Here is a 22383-nt window from a genome sequence, read left to right as displayed (position 1 = left end):
CAACATCCTGACGACCCAGTGTTCCTGCGCGATATGCACATACACCCTTGCAGTCGGGTGCACTTACCAATTCTAGTCTAGAACCTCTCGAACAACTCTTTTATAAGATATATCAAGCTGTGCCCTTACGGAAGCCCATCGATACCACTCTCTTCGCAACTCTCTTAGCTTTTTTTGTATCACTTTACATACTTCACCGTCTTCACGCAGATTTCAAGGCCGCTACAATGCACGCTCGTCTTCTCAACGTCATTATCATGGCATTGCCGTTCATCGGCACCGTGTCTGCTGCATATGCTAATGATTGCCGTAGCGCCCCGGAGGGCTTCAGGGTTTGTACATCCAATACCTCATTGCAAGCTTTGCTAATACGGACGAAAAGGGGATAGATAGCAACTGCCTTTCTGATCATAAGGAATGCCCTCGGCTTTGCATAGAGAATAAAGTAAGTTTGAAATTTAACTTTAGTGTTAGTACAGAAGAAACTAAAAGTTATGTAGTGTAGCAAGGACGGTAGTTACACTGCCCTTCGGGACTATTTTGGAAATTGCCAATGCCACTGCGATCCCGATCCCAAGTAAAAACACAGCGTAGGAAAGTCTTCTGTCAAGTCAATGTGGGACGGTGACGATGAGCGGAAGACTAGCGGGCTGGGGCGATATTTTGGAACGGATCAAGGTAATCTGGCCGCTGCTGGGGGACTGGAGGTGTGGCAGTGGGACAATTATATTGATAAATCGTTACATAGGCCACTGCTATATCATCCTGGCTATCATGTTGTTCTTTCCATGTAATTGGCAGACGAAAAATGGCAGTAGCAGACCTCACTAAGCATATTGTCTACTTTCATACAAGGATGCACCATGGTATCGGCTCGATACGCATTTACTTTTAATTTTGGCGTTTCTATCTTGGCCGCGGTACGATGTGCAACTGGAACGGGAGGATATGGAGAGGAAAGCGCGAGTGTTCGACGGGGGCGTTGGCCCAAAGTTATGACATTAATATATTCATTTACGAGATTCCAAAACTGATAGTAGTAGTAGTCCAATAGCCACGTTTAGTTTTTTTGAGGACATAGAAATCTGTGCGGCGTTTGCCTCGAGCACGGGTGCACTATCCAACGACGGTGAAAAGGCCCGCGCAATACACGTTTCATAGCTCCTCGACGGACCAAACGTGTCCTAGTCGTATTTTGATGCAAAGAAATCCACAAGCTTGATGGGAGGATTCGCCACCGGATCATCATTTGAAGCGCGAAGCCCGCACTTGCATCGCTGAGCGAGATCTTTGCCACTGCTCTCGCAACTACATTAACGGGCATCCAGCTGGGCGATTCCTGAAGTCTGGGCAGCGCTCCGATGGTGAGGGCAGATTGCATTGTGAGAGGGATGGCTTCTGTCGCGTTCTATACTCCGTACACTGTATCTGCGACGATCTGACTAACGCGTAGCACTCTAGGCTTAACACTACTTATTTTAGCAGCTGCCACGCAGATGCGCTTAGCAACACACTTGCTCTGTGCGTATCCTATATCTTGCGCCCACTTGATCTCTGCCACGCGTTTAGGTGTGTGCAAACTAGGACATCGCACGGCTATACTAACTAATAAGTAACGTAAGTGCATGCTTCGCGGATCAGCACGCTTCTCGAAACATTTCTACTAAGACCCCACTAAAACTACCTCTATTATAGCCTATGACATCCCACCTTAGCACGATATAGTATAGAAGAGAATAAAACAGTATTAAGAGGCTGTTTCTACTATATAGTTACACGTTTACACGTTATACTCTATATAACTACAGCGTCTATTGTGATGGGCTGGAGCCCAGTTTGTGAATCCACGATGATATCTCGGTCCGAACGACCCCCAGACCAACCGCACAGTCCATAGGCAAAAGGTTATTCCGAGCCGCTCTCCGAATAACCTTTAGCACGAGATAGCTTGTAGTTCTCTTCCCCATCGAATACAACTCCAGTATACCTGTGCGATAGCTCCCTGAGCGTAGCCCCTTACATCTATAGCGTCTTTAAAACAGTTTACTTTCTTTAGCGTGCACCCGCCTTTTTACTCTCTTATTACTACGCGCCCTAAACTTCGATAGAGTAGTCTTACGCTAGCTATCTTCTACTATTATATACTTTTCTACATAAAATTGCTTTTTTTGTATAATTTACGCCGCGTAGTAGCCTTATTTATAACTTAAAGCTTAGTTATCTCCTTTTACGGTAATATAAGCTTATACACTATGAATGCTACGCCTTTAATAAGGTTGTCAGATAATAGCACTGTTGAAGAAGAGAGCGTACAGACGCTGGGTTAGACTAGCGCAACCCGGCATCTGTGAGAACTAATCGGATCACAGGAAGGCTTGGCACCCCCTAGGTGTGCCTACAACCGTAGACAGAACTAAGAAATAATTAACATTACTATTATTATTACCTATTTCATTAGTACTCTAGATAGTAGTGAATATCTGACAGTTAAGAGTCTTACTACCTTTACCTACCTACTAAAATGACCACATTTACCACCCGCGACGCGACCGTGACTTTACGCGACTAGTTAGACTATACTAGGTGGATGCTGCAACTATAAGCGCGTTGCGTAGCGCACAATATTAAGGATAAGATTAACCTAAAATCTACTACTTAGCTCTTTCGGGAGCTAAAAGACATTAGAATCCTAGTATTCGCTAACTACTAAGCAGCTGCTAGCATTAGAGAACTAGAGCGCCTAAGCGAGCTATCTAGCAGCGGGCAAAAGGTATTTAAAGAAGATCTTAAGTACTATCGTATGTCGATAGAGTAGTACAAGAGCGACCAACACTAGTACAAAAAGGAGCAATCGAGCTTCAAATATATTATAACCTTAATTTAATTAAGCGTGTTACTATACCTACTACGCACATGCTGTCTCCCAGATAAGACATTACGCAAGTAGATTGCTAACCTGCAACTAACCGTTAGGGTTGATAACAAGACTAAGAAAGACCAAGCACGCGAGCGCTATCTTGCGGCCTTACGGCCTATAAGAAGCGCGGCGCAATAGGACACGTAGCTAGCTAAGTATAACTAAGCTGTAACCTACGCGGAGACGTATAATGTCCCTAAGCTATCCTAGCTTAGCATAATAATAAAAGACTTCTTAGTAGCTGTTAATAAAACTACACCTATATAGGCTACTAATTTTTAGGATAATAGTTGTAGGGCAGTAGGCATAAGCTAGAAGTAGATAAAAAACGGTTCTAAGAGTATATAATAATAAACTATCCCCTTAGTTTAGAGATGTATAAAGTAGCTATAGTAGCTTATAATAGACTATATAGATTAACTCTTACTAGCAGTAGATCTAACTAGGAGCTATTAGGGACGCCTTATAGTTCGAAATTCGCGCTATTAATAAAAATAAAACTAGGGTAGACCTCGCTAATAACGTACTAGGGACGTCCTCGTAAATAACGCTAAACTAGGGCAGACCCTAATACTATTGTATAAGCTAGAAGTATAAAGTCTAAGCTTAAGAGATCTTTAGAATAAGACTCTTTTACTACTACTAGAGTATAATACTAAGTATGTAGACAACATTATAGCATTAGAATATACTTTTATCTCTACCTAGAGACTGCCCTAAAATAGTGGCAACCTAATAAAATAATAAGCAAGTTTATTAAGTTTAGACGCATATATAATTCATCGTTTTAAGGGCTAATCTACGGATAAAGTAGACCCTATACTCGCACACTAGTGCTAAAGCAATTACATACACTAACCCTAGATCTTTCTTAGTTACTAATTAAATAACTAGAAGGCTAAAAGATTATAGACGTAGACGCTGCGCTTACTACTATCGCACAAAGTAGGACAGCTAAGCACACGTACTCTCTCGCATAATTATTTATTCTTAATTTAGGAGCGACGTGCTACATCACAAATAATCTAGATTAGATATACAACTACCCCCCGTTATTATTAGCAGACTATATATAGGCTAGTAGTATAAAGATTTAGATATAAGGATACAGGACTACAGACATTACGCTATAATACTAGTATAAGATAATGAAGCTAGTGCTGCGAGATATAGTAATCTACCTAGAGGTTTTATAAAATCTAGTATCCTTCTAACTGCTATGGTAGAGAGGAATCTAGTAGGATACTAAATTAAACCTAACTAACCTACGAGGACTAGATAATTAAGTTATTAGTAACCTCTTAGAAACCTTTAGCTAGTAGGTACTAGAGTATAGTCCTCTATCCTAGGCATTTATCTATATAAAAGCTATTACAATACGCACGTAGAGAGGACTAAAGAAGGCTTTAGCGATGCTATAGCACAAGAGACTTAGCTACCTAAAACTAGTAGTAATTAAGCACCTCGTGTAGTAGTCTAAGGGGGTGCGAGTTTAAGGGGTAACAACAGTATAATGCGACTCCTGCGAAAGAGCTAAGTCTAAGAGATAGACACGACGCTTACCGCGAACTAACGACGAAGGCCTAAAAGAGTAACTCGCTATTAACTTCTATATATACAAAGCACAGGCGATTATAAGAGAGAAGAGCTAAATGCTTATTACAAATCGTTTTTTAGGCTCTAATAGGACCTATACTTTACTAATAACTAGATAGCTAATTCTATTATCTAGCTACTTATAACTTTCTTCTTATTTATAAAGAACTATTATGATATATCTATTAAGACTATGGAGTCTAACAACGAGATTATAACTATTAAGCTAGATGTTAAGCGATAGCTAGCAACACAAGACATTAGAGTTAAGCCCTTAGCCCTAGATATATAGGCACAAAATAGTAGAGCCGAGCGCTTAGGGGGTGTAAACAAGGAGAAGGCACGCGCAATGCGACTTAACGCTAATCTCTCTTAAGAACTGTAGCTAGAAATTACTTAAGCCGCAGTCTATCTCTATAACAGAACCCTAAACTATAACAATTACTAGAAGACACTATACGAAGTCTTCTTTATATGAGTAGCTTTTAGTAACAGAATAGTTACATCTCTCTAAAAACTAAACATTACTTATCTTAAGGTATATAGCTGCAAAGCTTTCGCTATAATAAATAACACCTATAGAGGGAAGTCGCGCCTATAACGCCTTAACCTAAAGGCATAGATTAGATATCTAGTTAGATACTAATTATTAAACATCTATCACATTTAGATACTCTTACTCGCTAAAGTAATTAGCACGAGAGACGTTGTTTTTAACGGAAACTTAGTATTTAACGGTAAGACTAAAGACCTAATAGATAGCCTTATGCATAGTACGCTAGAAGAAATTGCGATATATATAAGGACTATCGAGCTGCTAACGCTATCGTAGTAACTAGAGATAGAGTCCTTCTACGAAGACAGTCTACTAGAGGAGTTACTCGCTTAGGACAGCGAGGGCGACTAGCCAGGATACTTCTAAGGGAGGAAAATCTAGGACAGCTACCTAACACCTCTAGCAACACCGCTACCCGCAGCGGTACTTGCGCGGCTAATAGCAAGAGCATCGCTAGATAAGAAGAATTAACAAGGAACCCCTAAGACTACCCTATAGGCAGCAGTGTTTATAGTAGGTATCTAAGCTAGAAAGGTTAGAAAATATAAAGGAGTAGCTATAGATAAGGCTACGATTATAAAAATGCTTACTAAAGGCTTAAAGCCCTATTGTAGTTAGCTACTATCTCTGCTAACATGCTAAACTAAGCTTAAGAACTACCTAATAGGAGAACTATTTAAGGAAGCAGAATAGTCTTATCTAGTAAGCTACTATTAAATAAACTTACAGATAGAGATCTCTACAAAGAAAATTAAGTAAATAAGATAGTAAATCCTAGATTATATATAAGTATACACCTATAAACTTAATAAGCATTACTAACTACTTAAGTATAGGGCATAACTAGTTATCCGCGGTAATTGGTAGTAAAACATTACATTGTAAGACATATAAGCAGCAACCCTTATAAGTTAATCGTTCTAAATACTAACTATAACTGTAGTAAAGTATAACCTAGAGCTTGAATAGTACAACGTAGTAAATACCTTCGTGCATGTAATAATAGACTAAGAAGTATTTGTAAGAGTACTACGCAGCTATTAGAAGCTAGGTACTATACTTAAGCTTAACAAGGCATTATATAGACTGCGCATATCTCCGCTCCTCTAGTAGAAAGAGTTTATAAGCACTCTTAAAGAACTTAGTTTCTAAGAAGTACCTTACGAGCCCTGCTGTCTTATTAAAGGCGGTATTATTATCTTCTTCTACGTGGACGACATTATACTAGTATACTATAAAGATATAGAGCAATCCGCCTAGTAGGTAATTACCCGCCTATAGGAGAAGTACCTCTTTATAAGGGGAAATAACCTATAATAGTTCCTTAGCGTCGAGATTATTAGAGATCGTAAATTAAGGACGATCTAACTGTCGTAGGCGGCCTACGCAGATAAGATTAGTAGACTGGCCGACCATACTAACATTAGACACGACACGCTAATAGTGACTGCCGAGCTACTCCCTAGAGATAGGCTCGCCTGCCTATTAGAAATTAATAAATACTAGCGTAAGATAGGCTTACTCCTCTTTATAGCTGTAACTACTAAACTAGACATCGCCTTTGCGACGTCGCAGCTCGCCCGCTTTCTCTCTAATCTAGAACCAGAGCACTATAACGCTGCCGACCGTGTTCTTCTATATCTACTAGCGATAAAACACCTCGCGCTATAACTTAGAGGAGGTACTAGACTATAGATAGCTAGCGACGCCTCCTTTGCTAATAATACCCTAGATAGGAAGAGCTTATAAGGCTACATGATTAAGCTCTTTAATAGACTTATCGCATAGAAAGTAAATAAATAAGACACTATTACAACATTAACGACAGAAGCTAAGCTTCTCACCCTATCTTAAGTAGCTAAGGAAGCTCTATTCCTGTCCCGCCTCCTTAAGGAGCTGAACATCTAGCTTAACACCCCTAGTATTACTATTTAATGCGACAATAAACAGACTATTCGCCTAGTTACTAAGGAGGTCTTAAAGCTTTAAACTAAACTTAGATATATTAATATACACAACTACTAGATTAGACAGGAGGTGTCGATAGGCTAGATCTCCGTAGAGTACACGCCTACCGTTGATATAATCGCCGACGGTCTTACTAAGCTATTACTACTAAACAAATAGCTAGAATTCCTAGAACAACTAACTAGGACTAGTCTCCGCTAAAGAAATTCTGGCGAGAAACTCAGCACTACTTAAAGAAATTCAAGAAAAACTTAAAAATCTCGTGGTAAGCCTTAAGTAGAACTAAGTGCCTAGCTTATAAGCGTAAAGAGCGTCTAAGCTAAAGGGGTGTGTTAGATAATAGTACTGTTGAAGATGAGAGCGTACAGACGCTGGGTTAGACTAGCGCGACCCGGCATCTGTGAGAGCTAATCGGATCACAGGAAGGCTTGGCACCCCCTAGGTGTTCCCACAACCGTAGACAGAACCAAGAAACAATCAACATCATCACCATTATTACCTATTTCATCAGTATTCCAGATGAGAGTGAATATCTGACAAAGGTAGTTAAAATGCTTAGTAATACTTATCAGCGAGCTATTTATATACGTCTAGATCCTTCGCTTTACTAGCGTTAATTATAACCCTAATTCTAGGGTATTACGAGGGGTTTATAACTACTAGGGCGAGTCACTAATAGATAGTAATAATTGAGTCTAGATGCGGATATTAAGGCCTATTGTAATAAGTCAAGGTTAAATAGAACTAATCCGGCCCTTCTAAACTCTTCTTAGATATTACTAAAAGTAATCGCGGCGTTAAAGACCCGCGTATATGTAACAGGCTACATGTAAGGAGTATTCGAACAGGCACTAAGATGTAGGTATAGGCTTGTATTAAGACGAATCCTTAAGAAGAAATCAAGGATTCAGTGAGATGATATATACGACTATAGCACGTGACTGTAGCTGGCTTGGGCCGATAGGTCTCCGAAGGGGTCCTTAAGACCTACCGAAGTATGACCCAGCTGTAGTATCGTGACAATTAGCACGAGCTCTAACGCGCTCCTCCTACGGTATTGTAACGGGCGTGAGTCTATAAGACTAGTGGCACGACTACATACGCCACGCTTTGCGCAAAAGTGTCAGAATATGGGCATATTTTGGGTGGTGGACAAAATCCGGGTGTTCGGAGCTGTGGATTCTGTGGATCAGTTAAATTAGTCAGCGCGCACAATCCACCGCGACCCAACTGATCGAACAGCGTTGGACAACAGAACAACACGAGATCAGACCAGAACAATACAATCGATCCCCATCATATTATTATACTACTATCCCCGTCTTTGATAACCCATCACAATCTGACAAAAAGGCATGCACAAGTTGAATCAATGCGATTCAGCTTGCGTAGTTGATATTTATGTAGGAGGCATAACTGCGCTGCTCTCTCTCAGCCTACAAGTAGGCATACATGGGTCTAGCCCATCACTGGTATAATAGTACTAACTCGCTAGGTCTTAGTCTTTCGTTTCTAGGGAGATTCTACAGATTTATTAGCTTTGCGCTTTAATAACTAAGCTTAGGCGCTCTTCGCTAGAGTCTTGGATTTAGTATCCTCTTTAGAGGTCTTACTATAGGTAGATTTACGCCTACCCTACGACGCGATTAGAAAAAGCTTAAAAATAGGGAGCACTAGATACGAGAAACTTACTACTATAATAGAGAAAAGCTTACGCACTAAGCGCTAATAGCTAGAAAGACGAGAACGGGCTAATAGAAAGTGGTTTGTAATCGCGACAAGAATTGTTATAGTGTTTCTTATAACACTAAGATCGCGGGGTAATAACAAGAGCTAGTGTGAGGGATCGATCAAGAAAGATTGGATTTGACAAGATACAAGCTATCGAGCTATCTACGTTGTGAGCCCGAACTTATGCTGTGGGCGCCAAGGCGCTAGTCCGATAAGATAAGGACCTCATTGATATGGCGGCCATGGGTCGAGCGAGTCTATGGATCCGTAACAGCTAGGTATGCAGCAGAAGCGAAAAACACGCTAGCGGAGATAACTAAGATCGCAAACTCTAGTTACCCCGCTCGTAAACGATAATAATATAAGCTTTAAGCCTAACTAATTAGACTCTTAACATAAGTGCAAGAATCTAGAGGGTGTATCGCAGTAAAGCTCTATTTCATACTTACTTGGTGACGGAGCTCTAACACCGAGCTTGCACCTTCCCTTTATAGACTAGTACCCAACAGAGCTCGCATATAACGAGCTCTCATCTCATAGATAGTAAGATAATAATCCTCATCCCAATTATTCCTAAGCTCGTACTTGCAACAGTTGACTATTAACGTTATCATTATTATTACCAATTTCATCAGTATTCCAGATAAGAGTGAATATCTAACAGCTACACTTAGCTTTAGTACTCTCTATAAGCTCGAACTAGCCTCTAATGATTATAGGATTCTCGTAGAGGGCTCTCTTATAGTCGTACTTTTAATTAAACTTAACTCTAAGCTTAGGGAGACGCTTAACGAAGTTTACAGCCTAGCTCTTACTGTAATGGGCTAGGCCCAGTCGGATAAGACTCGGCTGGAAGCCTCGGAGACCAGAACATCAGAGCCTGCCGATACCGGACGAAGGACCCGCCCGACAAATCGGTTACCGGTAAAGATATCCGGAAGCCGGATAGCCCTCTATAGATCTTAGGTTAACGAATTCATCTGATTCTTTCTGGCAATTACCCTCAGGGCCGGCCCCTTTCACTTACTAACTACAGTAGCTTCTGGTAATAAGTCGTAAGTAGAGAATTAGCTATATCTTCTATATTAGTAAGCTAGGGTAGGTATCTATAGTTAACTATATTTATTGTATGCTAAATAACTGCTACTTCTTTAGATCTACGAAGAGCTATTATTTTAGGCATATAGTCGCGTCGTGAAGGTGTCCTAGACAGACGCCTTCGTAATATTATTTTTGGAACGCTAAAGATCGCTGCAGCGCGTTGTATCTTTAGTATTGCGTCTTATTAAATAGCCTGAATCGCAGTCTATATATTAGCTTTCTTTAAGACTTTTTTAGTTTAGTTATATTGAGGCATCACGTATAGAGTGTGGTTTTGGTGGGGTCTTGGCAAAAGTGCGCCGCATGCTTGTGGAGTACGTTATAATTTATTAAAAGCTTATATCACTCACTTTATTTACTATGTGGACCTTAGAACTTGGTAAGATATTTGCGGCAACTAGATTAGCAGTTAGAAAGACCCGTCTAGCTCAACCAAAGAAGTCAGTGAGCTTCGACCCAGACACGAACTTTTTACCTGGTTGTGAAAAGTGCCGCCTCATGCGCAGAAGCCCAAAAATTTTAGCTGGAAATCATAGCTGTCCTCAAGGCTTTGGGAGATGGCTCACACCAGTATGATGTACGACGATTTCGAACAGCTACTGGACCTCAAAGTTCGCGCTACGTTTCGTGTACGTGATGGAAAAGAAGCTGCGGCGCTACAAAATGCTTTCCAAACACAGATGAATGCCTGCAATCCACTAGTCACATCTCCCCGTACGCCTATCCTCCTTCGATACCATTCACTCGGCGAGAAAATCTTAGGCATATTTACGGCAATGCAGGCGTAGAAGTCCCGTGGAGAGTGGAATGAAGCCGATGACGAATGGCGGATGGCAAAGGCTCTTATTCTCTATACAACACGTGAGGGAGCACTTGTATCGCTCGAGTTTGTGAGCGATACGCAAGAAGAGCGAGACGTCGGTTGGTACATTGAGAAGTTGAGGCGGGAAATTCCTGCCAAAAACCTAGGTGTCCCGCCATACGTTCAGCTCCAAATGTTGCGGGATGCTGAAGTGTCTGCCTTCAACGCAGAACTGTAGTTAGACGGGTGAATAAGTCTAAACCCAAGATTGAATTATATTTAAACGGCTAAAAGTCCCAGACTAACACTACAAGTCCCGGCTTCCACTAAATTTGTGCAATTGGAATAGTATTATACACTGTATAGCTCTTTGACCCCCAGTAAATGCTTAAACATTTTGCCATGCTCCTTCACTTACTAGCCCCTGTAACGTATTGTTACACCGCTCTTATATTGTTTTACGATTAGCGTAGAAACCTCAACTTAACTGTCAACCCAATGGTGCGTTCAATCGTCGGTCATGTGCCTGTGGCTCTCGTCTTCTCGCACGAGGACGTGCGACGTTTTATCAAGTGGCAAGAAGAACGTTACGACAATTTCGAGCCAGGTTTCATACGAGCCCCCACTGAATACTGAAAATTCCTCAACTACAGGCGTGGCAATGACGCTCTTGCTCAATCTGAGCTGGATAAAACCCGGGTCCGGAACAAAGTCCCGCAATAGCGTGCGGACACGAGCTGCATCCTTCCGGTTTTGTTACTGATGGCTATCATCCCATCTGCGAAGTGGAGTTTTGCCTTAAATTTTTTGCTGCTATCGGGAAAGTCTTCCAGCAATGCGGTGGGCCATGGAAACAAGCGTACCGCCTAAATCAATACTATATTGATAGGAGATCATGGCATATAGCATGCCTTCAACTGAGCAAGCTTGTGTGTCTGCTCGATATCTCCATAATGTATGAAGAAATGTAGGAGAGAGAACATGCGAAAGATGCTGGCATAATCTGGACTACCAACAGTGCTACGAAAGCCCTGTAGAAAGCTGAAATGGAACACAAATACCTAGCGGTTAATAACAAGTAATATAGTTTAGCTCAAACCTCCTGTAAGCGAGCCATATTGAAGCTCGACGAGGCGGAGGCCAAGGAGGCCAAGTCTAGAGTCAAGAAGTACGTCACTTTTGCGGCAGATGCAGTCATGAATCTAGTGAGGAACATGGCATGTTTTTATCGCCAGTCCACAGATAGGTACTATTACCTACCAGGAAGACATGCAGCTCCACCTGACTTCGAATGGGCGGACACTTCACATGTCTCTTCTCTCATTGCAAATATTTGCAGCCTATGTTGCGGAACCGGCAATTAGACCACTCGATGGAAAAAAAATGAATCCTCAACAACCATCCAGGGATAGGGAAAGTAACCGTGTTTCAATCAATCGATGGACACCAAGGAGGGTCAAAAGAATCTGCGCAAATTTGTCAAAGAGGCTGATGCCCTTGTAGTCCATGTTGAAGACCCGATTCGATAAAAGATTTATGATTCTCATGTTCTGAAGATGTAGAGGACGAAGTGGGCTATAACGACAAAGACGTGGATCGAACACGGCGGGCCTGCCAAGCTGAATGTGGCGCTGAGTTTGAGCCCACAGTCATCACCGCTGCCAGTCTAGCAGAAAGTATTGCCATTCCGGAGAACAAGCATGCATCGAAACGTAGGAAGACAGACGAGATCGGCAAGTAATACCAATCCAGGAGTAAGAACTGTTCCAATGCTCATTTTGCGAAGTGTGAGACGGTATATGTGCAACAGCATTGCCTCACTATATGTGCAGACAGCTGCCCCGGGTTCAGGATGAAACTCTAGTACGCTAAATCAACCACAATAATTTTAGACCATAGGTACGTAGTTGAAATTGAGAAACTGCCATTGCTCTACATGCTTTACCTTGAGACCATGTCCACGATGCTCAAGCAATACATGTTGAGGTAACAATCACACCGCCGCATGTTCCTCATTCCACTCCCTGCTGAAAGGATAGTCAATGTATCCCTTTTCGCTCTTCGGAACATAGAACGTGTCTCGGTCGTACGGAGTAAACTCAATACCCTTTTGCAACCTGTATACGAGATCGGGGGTGGAAATAAAGTACCGTCCAAATACCGCCACAATTTCGCGATCCTTGTGCGCCTCGATAATTTTCTTTGCCGAATCGGCCTTGAGACCCCCAGCAATCAGCAACTTGCCAGAATAGTGCGGGAGTAGAGGATCGAGAGACTCGTAGCCTTCTACATCTGCATTACCTGACACTCTCGCCTCTACGAGATGCAGATAGGAAAGATCAAACGCATCCAGTTTCTGCATGATGTGGGTAAATTGTGGAAGGGGGTCTTCCATCTTCATACCCTGGAACTCGGAAAATGGACTTAATCGAATACCAGTCTTGTCTGCACCTACGGCCTGTGCAACGGCCTGGGCGACCTCAATGGCGAACCGGGAGCGGTTCTCAACGGAGCCTCCGTACGAGTCGGTACGCTTGTTGCAAGTGTCCTGTAGGAACTGGTCGATCAGGTAGCCATTTGCGGCGTGAATTTCGACTCCATCGAAGCCAGCCTGGATGGCGTTTTTGGCAGCTTGAGCGTAATCGTTCACGCTTTCCTTGATCTCATCCAAAGTCATTTCCTTTGGAGTAGCATAGCCTTCGCCTAGGGGTGTCGCACTAGAGCTCTTGATCGTGATGCCGTTCTTCTCGGCAAATTCTTGGTTTGCCACACGCCCAAGCGCCCATAGTTGCAGGTAGATGAATGAGCCCTTCTTGTGCACTGCCTCTGTGATGGGTTTCCAGGCATCGATTTGGGCTTGTGTGTAGATCCCAGGAACATTGGCATAGCCTCCAGATTGTTTTGAGATAAGAGTGGCTTCGGTGATGAGAAGTGTGCCGGGCACGCAGGCGCGCTGACCGTAGTACTGGGCGGCCATGGGAAGGACCTCGTGATCGTCATTGGCACGGAATCTGGTTAGAGGGGCCATGGCGATGCGCTGTTTCAGCTCAATGGAGCCCAGCTTGATGGGCTGGAAGAGACGTTCGGCGGCCATTTTGATAGTGTGGGCAGTTGATTGGGGGGAATTCCGAGAATTAGATGGTTTACAGATCAGTATGGAAATCAATGAGAACTGCGTGAGCTGCTATGCATGGACGAACAGTAGAATTGCTCTTATATAACTTTTAGAACAGATGTTTCGCGTGCGGTCCTCGGGTTTGAAATCAAAACCCGCAGCTCGGCAGATCTCGGCATTTGCACGGCAAGCCCGGATGACGTCGATTTTTTCCATCACTTCTATTGAAATCCTTGCAGGTTTGCCCTTCAGAACAGTCTAGTCTAGGACTAAGCAAGTAACTTGCCAAGATACGTGATTCCTGAACGCGATACGGTGGCCAAATGGCATCAGCGATTGTTGGTGTTGCATCGTTCCGAGCCGCGACCTAATCAGCAGATCCCCACTTGTCAAACATCTCCAAAGCACCCAACTGCATAACAACACATCGTTTCGAAGATCGAGGCGATAAAGACGACCAGAACTGTGCGTACACTTGGCTTTGACAGTTACTGATCATGCTGTCAGAAGGTCTTTGGCGCTTTGCAGTTGCCTTTCCAGATCTTGGTGCCACAACCATGCAAAACTGTCGTCGAGTCTTTCCTCAATCTTCTCCATGTCATCATGTATCCCCTCATCCATAAAGTCATACACCAGAGCTGTATCCATACTACGTTTTATACATTCCTGCGTCCGTGGCCTTCTCACAGCGTCGTATGCCTGGAATACTTTCTCAATGTCTCCAGTGCTGCCCACAGCAGCTACAAGATGACTGAGTATATATGCATCCTCTATTGCCATACCGGCTCCAGCGCCCATATGTGGTGTCGTGGCATGCGCGCTATCACCCAAGAGACAGACACGGTTTCTGAAGTACGGAGCGTCGTGCTGCAGGACAAAGAGTGCCCATTTGGTCGGGAGGTGATGTCGTGCGATAAGATCAATGAGCGGCGGATACCAGTCTTTGAACTTTTCTCGAATCTCATCTGCACTTGTAGGCACTGTCCAATTGTCGTGGTTCCAACTGCGGTTGGGAGGTACATCTTGCGGCATGGCAACGACGTTGAGGAATTTTCCGTGTTCGATAGGGTATGTGATTACGTACCCCCCGTAACCACAGTATAGCTGGCTGTTAAGGGTCATATCTTCACCCAAAGCTTTTATTGCCTCACTGCCTGGTACCAGGGCACGGAAAGCGCACTCTCCGGCATATTCCGCTCGAATATCAGAGCCACACACGTAATTGCGAACTTTGCTGCGAATACCGTCGCAGCCGACGACAGCGCTAGCTAGAGTAGTCGTTCCATCCGTAAAGGCCAGTTCAATTGCACCATTACCCATTTCCTGGATACTTTGAAGACTCTTGCTAAGGCTTGTGATGCCCGGTGGTAGCAGGGCTACCATCTCATCTATCAATCGTGCCCTGTGTATGCGACCTCTCATCCGGAGGCCATCGGGTAAATCCTTAGGGCCTGAATTGTCGTCCTGATAAAATGCAAAGTCTCCAGCCTTGTGTCCATTCTGCTTTCTTTCATCCATGCCCCATCTGATCGTGTTAAAGGTGTTACTACGCTTAGGGTTTATATTGAAGGTCGCGTGTTTCGTGAAGCCTTGCAGCAGCCGGGGATCAAGCAGTTGTAACGCTCTAGTTGCGTTGTTCCAAAATCCAATGCCGGCACCTATCTCGGAGAACGCAGGCGACGCTTCGTAAATATGGACTTTGATGCCATGCCTAAGTAGGCCAATTGCAAGGCTAAGACCGCCGAGACCGCCACCGACGATCGCAATAGGAAGCCGTTTATTGTTTTGGGGTGCGGAATCGCTCATGTTCGTGACGGTGGGTAGAATCTTGCAAGTAGATCAGGTCAAGTAGAGCGCCAGACGTGGCGCTCACTACAGTCCGTGCGCAGTCAACGAGCCAGTTCAGTCAACGAGCCACCCCACCAATATGGGACGATCAAAAAGATGAGGTTATTAAGCCACACACAATAGCTATTATCGTGAGATTTTTTAGTGTATTAATATATAGAAGCTTCTAGAGCGTTTGCACTACTTATATCTCGCGGGCGTCCTAAGTTTGCGGTCGAGCAGGCCAAATTTAGGTGGGGGAGACGCCTTAGGTAGACCAGCGTCAACCTAACTTAATGCAGCACTAACACGACGACGCTTTGTTAGTTTTTCTGCTACTTTATGTAAGGCTTTTCGCTTAGGCTTATTTGCTGTATCGCGACTTTTTTAAGTGGTTGCAGCTTGTTGTTGTTGCTTTTTAAGCGCCTGTTCTGCTGCCTTTTCTTTAGCGCGCTGTTTCTGCTCGCGATCTCTCTCTATTTTAGCTTGTTGTCGAGCCGCCTTTGCGGCTGCCTAATCCTACTTTTTGTGAGCTGCTTCTACTGCTTTTCTCTCTCTATCGCGAGCTTTTTGGAGTTGTAGCTCCGCGGCTTCGTCTAGTTCTGCGGCCTTACGCGCGCAGATGCTAGCAAGCTTCCTAGAACTATAGAATACAGCTCCGCCGTGCTAATCGTCGCCCTCTTAAGTAGTTAGTGTTGTTGATTTAGACGGGCGCGATCTTATAAGGTCGAGTTTAGCGCGTAGCTCCGCGTTTTAGAGGTAGAGAAGCTCGTTGTTAACCTACAGCGAGTGCAGGCCTTAGGACAGCTATTTAGCTTTAAGTTTAGCCTTGTTAGCTACCGCAGCGTCAAAAATTTTGCGCAGCTAAGGCTAGCTATCGCCGTCGCCTTGCTCTCTAATTCCTAGCTCGTTATCTTATTATTGTGGGTGGTTGTTGAAGCGTTGAAGTACTAGGTCTGCGTCCATCGGCTATACGCCTGTAGCTTGAAAACTTTTTAATATAAGATCGTGAGTTATCGTAGAGCTCTAAGCTAGCTAAAAGTTGCTATAGAAGTCGCGTTTAGTAATTCTTAAGAGGCCTTAGGTTCGCTAGAGGCGTTAGGTAAGCTCCTTAGTGTAGTGCTTCGAAAGCGGCGAAAAGAGCACGACATCTAACGGCTGCAGACTGTGAGTTAAATAAGGTGGATACACTATAACTATAATGCGTTTAGCTTTACAATACTCTAAAAAACTAGGCGTAAGGTGGCTAGCGTAGCCGTTAAGGATTAGAAGGCGCTATTACCGGCGAGCTTTGGCTGCTGTATAGCGTTCGAAGACCTGTTAAAGCTAGGCAAGTCTTAAATTATTATTTAACTACCCTAAAGCTAAGTAGGATACGAAAACTTAGTGTTGATCGGCTAACAGGTTGTTAACCTAACTTAATTAAACCCTAGAGATGCCCTAGTAGATAAGAGCGGGCGGCTGTGAGGGATCGATCAAGAAAGATTGGATTTGACAAGATACAAGCTATCGAGCTATCTACGTTGTGAGCCCGAACTTATGCTGTGGGCGCCAAGGCGCTAGTCCGATAAGATAAGGATCTTATCGATATGGGAGCCATGGGCCGAGCGAGTCTATGGATCCGTAACAGCGGCAATGCCTCTCTAGAAGCGCATACGCAAGCCAGCAGCGTTACCTATTCTCTATTACTATCTCTTATCGCCGCAGTACGCTCCCTTGACTTATAAACTGCCTTAGAGAAGATCCTTTTCCTGCGGTAGGCGATACTAATAAAGAAGCCCTTCTTATCTATATTATACGTGTTGCGCTCTTTAATCTCATATTCTCGCATCTTAGAGTGTAGCAAGTTAAAGTACAACTCGTATTTACGCTTGTTGTTAGCTAGGTGACGCTCACGATCTATACTAGTGTCCTATTTGGTAATAAGCTCGTCGGGATGACGGTGTTGAAACTAGGTAACCTAGCTATTGGAGACCTTATGCTGCGCAACCGCGGTGCCGAAATTTCTTAAAATACTTCGTGTAGGTAGTACACCGTCTCTTGTAGTCCCTTCTATATATCTAATAAGCTCATCCTCTTGTTGTAGGTTAAGGTTTCGTCGATCTTCGGCCGCCTGTGTGTCCCTGGGTCGCTGTGCGCCCCGGTGCCTCCGCGACAGCGTCGTTCGATCAACTCCAAATATTTTTGCAACTTAGCGGTATAAGAATTTATCTCCAGCCTTACGCGATTCGATATATTCAATCGCTTCTTGAATCGGGTCCATGGTTGTGGAGTTATGACGCGTTGAAGTTGGGTGGGTTCATGAGGCAGCAGGGGTTGGGGTGGCTCGTTGACTGAACTGGCTCGTTGACTGCGCACGGACTGTACAGGCCGCAGGCGATCTTCATAATACCCTACCTAAGCACAGAGGCAGTAAAGTGATTTATTAATTACTAATCTTAGACTAACGTGAGTGCTAGGCGAGTGGCCATGCTAGGCGAGTGGCTACCCTCACCAACTCTTACGGCTTTAGCACGTTAACTACGCCTCGCTACCTTTCGGTGATGTAAGCTCACATGCAATTTGCGTACTAGCCTTTTACGGAGCGGCAGATATAGTTCGCCTATAAATAAAAAATAGGCGTATACAGCGTAAAAATAACAATAATCAATGACACACAACAGCCTTGCGAGATCTGCCCCTACATTATACTATCTCGTCAGCAGTATTGCGCAGACCTAAGGCTTTAGTTATTGAGGTTCGCAAATCATTGAAAAAGCACATAGAACATCAAAGGTTTGTTTGGTGCGCGCTGCGATGGCGTTTCTGACACGCACCGATACGGCCGGTCGTAGTTATTAAGTTAGGTACTTACTTAGGGACGTGGGGAGCCCCGGAGATAAGTGCGCACAATCAACTCACCTAGACACCCACCACCGCAAGCCTCAAGCCGATGTAGGCAGCCTGAAGCCTGAGAATGTCTTGTGTCTCTCTCTACGTAGACGCCGTATTTTATTCGGGCAATATAACTGGTCATTGCTCGAGCGAAGAGGCTGCCTTTCGCCCCATGCGGTCGCCCTGGATGCGTCCTGCCTGTTATAGTGGCTGGCTTGGCCCACCAATGGCTCTCTGAAGCACTCACTTTGGTGTGCATTTGGTGTGCATTTGTTATGCGATCTGAACATTCCAGCCGCAACTTTGACATAGTCAAATGTGTTCAGCTAGAAAAGCCGCATGGCAACCAAATACCAGAAGTCCGCCTGATCGTGGCAAGGCTCAACGCTCGCACTTTTCACTCCATCATGGGCAACAATGACGATAAGGACTACCCCTTCAATTTGCCGACGTATATCGCAGCCTTCGACGATGGTCAACTTGCAAGTCAGGAGTTGAAACACGAACGGAGGTCGTGGCGTTCAGAGGGCTATGCGGAGGACTCACACATACAAATCTTTGATCATAACCACGGAATAGGCACGATTGGCTTCCACAACGATGATGGGATTGACAAGTTGCTGGTAAGCCACATACCGTAATCATTTGGCTTCTTGGTGCTCAGTCCCAGTCTAGGGTGAAGCTCCACCCCAGGTGCGATTCGTCCTGATACTACCGATGGTGCATGAGCGCATAGCAGACACGGCATCCCAGGTCATCGAAACGGCAGATCTGTTCAGGAGAAATGAGCTTTATGATGATGGTTCGATTGATCCCTCAGAGCCAGAGCCACCTGTTCGATGGGAGGCGAGCAGGTTCAATATCTCAAGACGCTCCCTCATCAAGATCTTGACAAAGTATGACATCGCGCCTGCCGCATGCTCGCATCTGAGAGGCCAAGAACAGATATTTGGTTCAAGAGTCACCAAAAGTGAACAAGGCCATGTGCAAGGGTTTGGTAAGTAAAGTGCACGTCATCTCGTCCAAGTTACTCACCCCTTACACCCAGAATTTTGGTATGCCATCCGCGCACGAGCATACTTTCGCGAGGTAGATATGGATGCCGACCTCAAGATCACTGTCGTGACAAAGTACAGCCCTGCGACCAACTCTACAATTGTGTTGCTAAAGTACAGATCATACAACGATCTAACGTGTAAGCTCAAGTTGGAGCTTATGTCGAAGCTGTATGAGCTCGTCACCGAACCCAGCACGCAAGAAGTGGCGAAAAGCCCGTTTGCTATTTCTTTACTGCACTTCAACTCAACCGCACAATGGTACCGACGAGCTGCGCGAGACCCAAGAGATAGCGTGCGAGGTGAGGAGGAGAAAGCACATGTCAAGTCAGAGGATCAAAAGAACGAAGTTAACGCCATCAATGTGCGGAGGCTACATCTAACCATGCGAAATCTGGACCAAGACAAGGTGCAGCTTACATTCATCCTCGACGTGATCGATAGGCTGCGCAAACAACACGATCTATTTTACAGGCTTGTGAGAAAGACACCGGACCAAGACCAACGCGACTGGCTATACCTACGAGTTGAAGAAGAGTTTGACCGACTAGACAGCCAGCTGACTTATTTCCGATCATCCATCGAAGATGTGGCTAATCGAGCTCAGAGGCTTTTGGACCTAGTGAGTTAATTTACATATGATTGAAGCATTCATTCTGCTAACAGTATTCCAGCTATTCAACTTATCTGGACAACAAAATGCTCGCTGGAGTGAGAAGGTCGGAAAACAAGCCATGTACGAAAGCGCATCCATGCGAGCCATCGCAATCGTGTCCATGCTTTTCCTGCCTGGCACTTTCATTTGTGTAAGCGCCCTTTCCCACGGTAGCACACAAATTTACAACTTTGTAGGGTGTACTGGGCACAAATTTGTTCTACCAGGAGAGCTCCTCATCTGGCTCACCTTCCAACATGGCGGAATCGGCGTTTCGCGCGGCATCACAGTGGTGGATCCTCCTTATCACAATCGTACCGCTGACGTGTCTGACGTTTCTTGCTTGGTATATGTGGCGCAGAAGGACTGAAAATGAGATTTCGCGAAAGATCGCTCGAGAAGATGAGGAGGCCGGCAAGTTGCAAAAAGGACTGCGGCGAAAGAGCAGTGCGCGCAGAAGGAGCACATTCGCGAACATCGAGTGGACCCGACGATTTTCCACTCGCAATTGAATAGCACCCGAGTGACATGATGCCTAGCTATACTTTACATACTGGTGTACAAAGGCTACTGTAGTTGCTAGGCACGACTATTAAATGCTTACCCACATTGTCAAGTATGCCGTGTCATCCAGGTGCCAACGGATAAGCTGCCGACTTCGGGACCCCACCCTGCAACCTTGACACGGCGTCGTCACCGGTTTCTGTTCAGGCCACTCAGCGCTAATTGTAACACACCATTTGCATATAAGAGACGTGCATATGCGCTACCTGTTATCAATCACGTAATGACACGGGATTCACTCGCAATCGCTTGATCTATAAATTCGCCAGAGAGAGACGGTTGCACGCTTCCACGCTTCCACCCTATACTGAAAGAATATGACTATCGCAACCAAGAAATTCGAGTTTCCCGCTCTTACTGCCGGTCCTCCATCGCGAAGAAACTGGTATAAGGAATTACTGGATGATCCTGGGTGCCGGGGAAGACCAGTACGCTAGTTACCTACCTTTAGCGAATCCCAATGATAAACTTGACTAGATCAAAGTCCGGGAAGCGTATGAATCACATCGTGAATCATTTTATGCGAAACAAGTACAGTTGTTTGCTGTTGCGGTGTCTAACCCAGTCACGCCTGATCAGGCACTGATCAAATATCTGGAAAAGCAGAAAAGACAGCCGAATATTGACGACGTGGAAAACGATCTGGCATCACAGGACGTCAATTGTTCTGTTATCTGGGCCCGACCTCCCCGAAACATCTTAGACTTGATCATGTCCCTCCAGAAGCAAATCCTAGACTTAGTTGGGGCCGATCTTTACATCATGCCATCTCAGAACCTTCACCTCTCAGTCATTGAGCTCTCGCATCGCCATCCGGTCTCTCATCTCCGTGCAGTCGTGGAAGAGATTAGTTTGGACAGGATTCAAAGCATGCTAAATGCCTGCGGGGCTTCTCCTACCTCCAAGCATCGACCAAAGCTCGTGTTCCCACAGATCAATATCGATAACATGGGTATTGCGTTGAGTTTCGTCCCCTCCTCGGACCAAATTTACACATACCATCACCTCCGGGCTGACCTGCACACACAAGCGCTAGAGAGCGGTATCAGTATCGATATGTGTTATACAGCGCCATCTGCGCATATTACGCTAGGCAGATTTGTTGGTAACGAATACTTCAAAAAAGATGAAGGCAGGAAAGAATTCTTACGATTTATTGGGAAGCTCAATGCGAATCTCAAAGAGTTTCAAGATGAGTGGGCCGTGGGCAAGAAGGAAGGTTTGGAATTGCAATCGGGCTATTTGAAGTTTGGCAGGCAGAAAGAGAAGGCAGATGTAATTGGGACTTGCTGAACTAGATGGGCATCGGTCACTCATACGTGTTGCACTATCTCGTGAGACAGCTCAATGCAACCATGGGGAACTCCATAGCACAATTCCCTAGGGTATTATCCACGCATCTCTATCAAGACAACTACGTCCGCCATAATATTACATCGGTCACATAAATACAGAGGGGCGGTATTCGCGTTTCAGCACTTAGCTATGTCATCGAAATTCCGTCCTTTCACTCTGATGTCTAAGAGAGCATATTGCGCTCGCGCCGCCTCATAACACATCGTTAGTCAAAAGAGCGCCCCCTCCGCCTATTCATACTTAACTTGCCCTTCGCTACCATCTCC

General features: G+C 44.5%; 5 protein-coding genes across 5 annotated transcripts; 3 read left to right on the top strand and 2 right to left on the bottom strand.

Annotated features, from left to right (window-relative positions):
• Nucleotides 1-227: 227 nt before the first annotated feature.
• PtrM4_150110 (uncharacterized protein) lies at nucleotides 228-581 on the top strand (the record flags this gene model as incomplete). The annotated part of the gene is made up of 3 exons (XM_066110034.1): nucleotides 228-332; nucleotides 383-445; nucleotides 501-581. 3 exons carry the CDS (start codon nucleotides 228-230, stop codon nucleotides 579-581), a joined length of 249 nt encoding a protein of 82 aa, XP_065960017.1.
• A 12083-nt stretch (nucleotides 582-12664) lies between these two features.
• Nucleotides 12665-13765, bottom strand: PtrM4_150100 (NemA, NADH:flavin oxidoreductase, Old Yellow Enzyme family; the record flags this gene model as incomplete). Its single annotated transcript, XM_001938546.1, has 1 exon — nucleotides 12665-13765. The coding sequence occupies one exon, from the start codon at nucleotides 13763-13765 to the stop codon at nucleotides 12665-12667; it is 1101 nt and encodes a 366-aa protein (XP_001938581.1).
• A 516-nt stretch (nucleotides 13766-14281) lies between these two features.
• On the bottom strand, nucleotides 14282-15592 carry PtrM4_150090 (UbiH, 2-polyprenyl-6-methoxyphenol hydroxylase and related FAD-dependent oxidoreductase; the record flags this gene model as incomplete). Its single annotated transcript, XM_001938547.1, has 1 exon — nucleotides 14282-15592. The coding sequence occupies one exon, from the start codon at nucleotides 15590-15592 to the stop codon at nucleotides 14282-14284; it is 1311 nt and encodes a 436-aa protein (XP_001938582.1).
• A 3302-nt stretch (nucleotides 15593-18894) lies between these two features.
• PtrM4_150080 (CorA domain containing protein) lies at nucleotides 18895-20567 on the top strand (the record flags this gene model as incomplete). The annotated part of the gene is made up of 4 exons (XM_001938548.1): nucleotides 18895-19110; nucleotides 19163-19484; nucleotides 19536-20164; nucleotides 20217-20567. 4 exons carry the CDS (start codon nucleotides 18895-18897, stop codon nucleotides 20565-20567), a joined length of 1518 nt encoding a protein of 505 aa, XP_001938583.1.
• Nucleotides 20568-21078: 511 nt separating this feature from the next.
• Nucleotides 21079-22054, top strand: PtrM4_150070 (uncharacterized protein; the record flags this gene model as incomplete). Its single annotated transcript, XM_001938549.1, has 2 exons — nucleotides 21079-21189; nucleotides 21239-22054. The coding sequence occupies 2 exons, from the start codon at nucleotides 21079-21081 to the stop codon at nucleotides 22052-22054; spliced, it is 927 nt and encodes a 308-aa protein (XP_001938584.1).
• Nucleotides 22055-22383: the final 329 nt, after the last annotated feature.

This window comes from Pyrenophora tritici-repentis, chromosome 9 (genome assembly GCF_003171515.1).
Source record: "Pyrenophora tritici-repentis strain M4 chromosome 9, whole genome shotgun sequence".
Lineage (NCBI taxonomy): Eukaryota > Fungi > Ascomycota > Dothideomycetes > Pleosporales > Pleosporaceae > Pyrenophora > Pyrenophora tritici-repentis.
This window is presented reverse-complemented; position numbering and strand designations above follow the sequence as displayed.